This window comes from Mytilus galloprovincialis, chromosome 13 (genome assembly GCF_965363235.1).
Source record: "Mytilus galloprovincialis chromosome 13, xbMytGall1.hap1.1, whole genome shotgun sequence".
In the NCBI taxonomy this organism is placed as follows: domain Eukaryota; kingdom Metazoa; phylum Mollusca; class Bivalvia; order Mytilida; family Mytilidae; genus Mytilus; species Mytilus galloprovincialis.
The window spans coordinates 25,448,820-25,454,819 of record NC_134850.1 but is presented as its reverse complement, the minus strand read 5'-3'; the positions used below and the strand labels follow the sequence as shown (position 1 = coordinate 25,454,819).

At 31.3% G+C, this 6,000-nt stretch overlaps 1 protein-coding gene across 1 annotated transcript in view; it reads right to left on the bottom strand.

Annotated features, from left to right (window-relative positions):
* Positions 1-2,157: 2,157 nt before the first annotated feature.
* Positions 2,158-6,000, bottom strand: part of LOC143057531 (uncharacterized) — a 31,515-nt gene continuing 27,672 nt past the window's right edge. The window contains exon 8 of the mRNA XM_076230843.1: positions 2,158-4,067. Within this exon, the coding sequence (XP_076086958.1) occupies positions 3,293-4,067 (775 nt within the window). The 3' untranslated portion in view covers positions 2,158-3,292. The remainder of the gene's footprint in view (positions 4,068-6,000) is intronic.

Sequence of the window (6,000 nt, the reverse complement as noted above, 5' to 3'; positions counted from 1 at the left end):
CAATATGTATAGGACATTTGTGTTGCATGTGTGTTAATATGTATAGGACATTTGTGTCAATATGTATAGGACATTTGTGTCAATATGTATAGAACATTTGTCTATACGTATAGAACATTTGTGTCAATATGTATAGGACATGTATGTCAATACGTATAGGACATTTGTGTATAGGTATAGGACTTTGTGACAATACGCATAGGACATTGGTGTCAATATGTATAAAACATTTGTGTAAACACGTATAGAAAATTTGTGTCAATATGTATAGGACATTTGTGTCAATATATTTTGGACATTTGTGTCAATACATATATAACATTTGTGTCAATATGTATAGGACATTTGTTTCAATATGTATCAGAAATTTGTGTCAATATGTATAGGACATTTGTGTTAATATGTATACGACATTTGTGTTAATATGTATAGGACATTTATGTCAATACATATGTATAACAAATTTGTGTCATTTAGAATTATTTTGTGTGATGAATTATTTTACAAATACATTATAGAATAGTTGCAATACATATTAGGGAGAACAACAAACCATATTTACCAATAACTGGCCTGCATGGAATATATATTTAGAAAAAGTAATAAAGAATACATAATTCAGACAGACTGACTAGATCCTTAGATTTCCTCATTATCATTTTCCCTATCATAGACTCTATGCCAACTATTGTAAATTTTAATTTGTGGCAACATTTAATTTTTTGCGATGGCAGGCAAACTCAAAATTTGTAAATGAGAATTCTAAGAGTATAGTAAAACAAAAATTAACAAGTGAAACTGTGAGCTTCTGCTCACTGATGATACCCCCGTCCAAATGTGTTTTCGGTAAACAGGAAGTTGTCGGGTGATGAATCTGAAAACGCATCACACGGTATAGCTGACTTATATCAGGTCTGAAACCAAATATCAGAAATCCTGGTAGTGTAGTTTCTGAGAAAAATGTAACGAAAGATTTTCAACTTGGCTATCAGGTGTAAAAATGATACAAGTGTTCGGTAAACAGGAAGTTGTCGAGTGATGAATCTGAAAACGCATCACACAATATAGCTGACTTATATCAAGCCTGAAACCAAATTTCAAAATCCTGGTAGTGTAGTTCCTGAGAAAAATGTGACGAACAATATTCATGGGACGGACAGACTGACTGACTGACGGATGGACTGACGGACTGACGGAAGGACAGACAGAGCTAAAACAGTATACCCCCCTTTTTTTCAAAGCGGGGGTATAATAATAATGTTTAAATATATAGGTTTTGATAATTAGAACCACATTATGAGCATTATAGGGCATATGACTAGATTTTTTTTTAAACAGTTGTTTTTATAAAGACAAGTTATTTAAATTTTTAATCAATAACTTACTATGTGTCCTAACAGGAGGCAAGTCTTTAAAAACATTAAAAAAACAAATGATAAATAAGCTATTTGACTGAGATTTGAACTATCTTATCTTTTAACACACAAATTAACAGTATGTTTACACACTAAAATGTAGAACTCATTGAACACCTTTTTGAAAACTTTACAATCTAGAAAAAAATAATTCATAATGGCCTCTACGAATAAACTTAACATATTTTTCTCCTTAAAATTGCAATACACTGAACACTTTCTGTAAATAAAAGCACCTTATAATTGAAATATTAGCACCTGACTATTAGTACTGTACATTTTTCAATACTTGTAATGACCAGTATGTATACATATAATATGAAAATATGAACTATATAAATGTAGCTATTAACACATAGATTTTTAATTTCTAAAATGTTATGCAAAATTTGGTTAAAATAACAACACTTATATTTACTATGTAGGACATTCATGGTCAATGATCCACGACTTACGATGCAGAGCCAAATGATTTAAAGGAAATGAGGAAAAACAATGACTGATCATAATTTAGTTCACAAACTTCATCATGTAAAATAACATCAGTTTCAAAGTCAATTAACTATATGACTGATGGGACAGAGTTATATAGTTTGAATGAAAATGTATGGGTAAAATTATATGGGGTTAAGCAAATACAACTGTATTTATATGCCATTATCAAATATAATGGACTTCCTATAATTAGCATGATTAATGTTTCATCTTAAATTGACATAATCATGATAATTACATAAAATATGTAAAAGTTTCAAAGTGAATAGACCTTATGACTGAGGGAGCAGAGCCAAATAATTTCCATGGAAATGAAACGAACACCAATACAACTGCATTCCAACAATAAGGACCTATAGCTAACACTGGTTTAGTTTTACATAGATTAAATACAATGACTGTATGGAACAATGACAGGAAAAAATTCCATGTTCTCCTGATAAAGGGATATACAGATGGTAACAGGTAACATGGTACCTGATCTTAACACAAAGAGAATTGTTGCAGAAACAGTAGTCTAAATTTTGCATTATTGACAAATCCTTTCTAAGAATTTTTTCAATACATTTTGGGATTAACAAGCTTTCAAGTATATTCTAATATGACATAAAGAATTAATGAAATTCCCACTTTTACCAACAATATAAATAAAAATAAGAAGGCTATCTATACCTGGCTAATTTCCAATTTCACAATCATTTCAATACATAATATGCTGTTCTTATGATGACTGTCAATAGAACTCACTAGTTATAATTTAGCTTTTCAAATAAATACTAACTTAAATATATGAAAAAAGCCAACAGAATCAAATACATGTACATATACATGTAACAATACATTATAACATATTCACTCTTAATGTAAAAATACATTATAACATATTCACTCTTACCAAAGCAAAATCTTAAATGCCGTTGATTTCAAAACTAATTTTAACATTCAATACTTGAAAAAATAGTTAATTTAAAATAAGTCATGTACAGCCCATATCTGCCAACTTTTAAAATGTATGAGAATTTTTCGCATGAGTGGTTTTCACCTGACTTTTGAGTAACTAAAGTATATAAACTGACTACATGTACCGTAAAACAGACAAAAAAATTACAAATGAGTTAAAATGGCAATTTAGCATTGAAGAAACTCATTTAATAAAAAACATAGTTTATTAGATTGGTACACAATAACATCACATGTTTAAATGATGGGTAGTGTCCTTCTGTGCTTAAATTCCTAAATGAGACCATTGAAAATTTGGCAGGTATAATCTCTTAAACTCCTTTCAAATGCATATACATTTTTACATTGTACTTTATAATACTAAGTGTAAATAAAAATAAATATAAGAAAGACATACAAATATATAAACATTGTGGTGTTAATTACTGAAGAACACATTCATCCTTTTCTTTTTTAGAATGCTTATTCAGATGAACTGCACTAGAAGCAGGTTTCGCACGGGAACTTTGCATTGTGGGAGTAGTGGAACTTTCCACCGGATGAGGATAAACTAATGGACCTCCCATGTGCATCGGTAGTGAGGCAGCACTTCCTGGATAAACAATTGGTTGATTCACTGAGGGTTGAACCATGGGTTGATACACTAAGGGTTGGACCATGGGTTTTTCTACTGATTGTTGAACCATGGATTTCTCCACTTGGGGCTGAACCATGGGTTTCTCAACATGGACTGGTTCCATGGGTTTCGCCACTTGGACTGGTTCCTTGTCTGTGTACATGATGATGTACTCTGGGTAACATTGGTTCCTATCAAACACAACAAAGATTTGTGGATCTTCAACTTTATCCACACATGAATCATACAGCTTATGAATCTGTTGAGGAATTTCTGGAGGTCGACGTAGGGATGGATTCCCCTCTGTGAACTTTCCAACTAAAACTTTGGCTCTGAATAAAAATCGCATATCTGTAAGGGAATCGGCTTTTGTATAACTATGACTTAATCTGGCACGGACAGCAAAGTAGGAACCTTCACCGTAAACAGTAGCATTGCGACCACTGGTTCTGAAGTCAAAATTATTGGTACAAATTCCACGGCATGTATCCAAGGAATCTGTGCCATGGAATAAATCTCTCTCGTCAAGGTTTTGACCTTGACAATCCTGTTCAGCATCAGCTAACATGAGCTTCTTCTTTCTGCAAAGCCAAAAAATCCCAGTTTTTAGAATATATATGTTATATACTGTCATGACTGTTAAGAATAATTTACATGCATTTTACTTAATATTAAGATTATGTATATTGTATCCTGTCCGATTTAATTTTGTGTGGATTTTGTCTGTTTGTTTTTTTGTCAGTTAAATCATTGCATTTGGCATGTATCTTTTTTGCATTTCATAGACTTGTTCAATGCACTGAAATCAAAAGTTAATTATTTAAACTAATTTTGCTAAATTTAACAGTAAAATATCTTTGGAAAAATTAGACAATCTCTTCAATTTACCAACATACAGTATAATCTTTTTAGAAAAACCTAATGAGCATGATGTAGTAAAAGTTCTTAACGTACACCTTAATTCTCTTCCATTCTTAAATTGGCCCATACTAATACCCTTCCAGATTTAGAGCACCCAATTTTTTCATGGGATTTGTTTTGCTCGGTCTTTAGGTTAATTTTCTATTTATTTGCATTCAATTTGTTTTGGATTTAATATTTATACAGAATGAAAACATAAAATTTGGGAGTATACTGCTAAACATGACAAAAAAGTTGAAGTTACTCAAATTTATTGTCAATTAAACTTTTTTTAAATAGAGGAAATACACGTACACAGTCTCAGTGATCGGGAAGGACATGCGCCCTGCGCCTATAGCGCATATCGACTAGAAATGGCTCATAGAGTGACAAATGTAAGCGCCCACGTGGCGCATGATATTTTTCTCTTCATTTCGAAACGTTTAGATATTGTCAAATGGATTTCCAATTGTGTTCCGTACCACCATGTGTTTATACACAACTATGTAATGTTCCTCCAATGATAGGAGCACCTATATATTTTTGGGACGTCTCAGGTGTTTTCCTTTTGTAATAGAACCATGCGGTTTAACGTCTCGGGTGTTTTCGTATGATAATAATAGAACCATGCGGCAAGTTAACTGATTACCCAAAAAACGTAATTAACCATCATCCTTGATATAATTTTTTATAAACAACTTTAAATTTGTGACTAGTAAAGACGAGATTTATCTCTAATTATAATCTTTTAAGTTAGTTTAGCTTGCTATTATTTCGATTGAAAAACCCCAAAGCCTTTTAATGAATATAGTTTTTGTCTCCATAAAAGGCGCTTAACTGTCCTTGTCATTTTTTGGTCTTTGGCTCATTTTGACATTTTGTAAACATAACTTCAGCGAATTGTTATTTTGTTCTATATATATTAATCAATTAATGATACTCTCTACTGTTAGTCTTGCCATTGTCATGAAGTAATAATAATACAAGAAGTGCAGAGGAAATGCCAGAAATGTCCTCTGATACAGAACGTCTGGAATAAGTATACATGGTTTCGACGAAGACCCAAATTTAATGTACAAAAAAAACATGAACATGTACAAGGCAACAAAACCAGTTTGAATATTGTAAATAAAGGTCATCTTAAATATTGTCCGGTTTGGAGGAAGTTAAAAAAACTTATTGTATATTCATTGAAATTGAAATTACAAAATGACAGGAACAATATCCATGATATAATTTAAAATCATAAAGGTAAGTACCAACACCTCTTGGCACAAAAAAAAAGTAATAAAGGGCTGCGCTTTAGCGCATGATACGCCCGTTGCTCTTTTAACTTGTCTTTTATGCTTTAAATGAATTTATATGATCAACTAGAAATATATATATACAAATCAAAAGGGATGTTACATTAATATATTCACCAAAGTTTGATAAAATCCCCCTTTTTTAAGTATAAAAATTCATTATTTAAGAAAACGTAAAATCTAAAATTTATAAAAATGGAAAGGGAGCTTATGTCAATAGATATAAACAATTTATCAAAGTTGCATAAAATTTTGTGAAAGTGTTGTCCCAAAATTGGAAAATCCCCCCTTTTTAAGCATAAAAATTCAA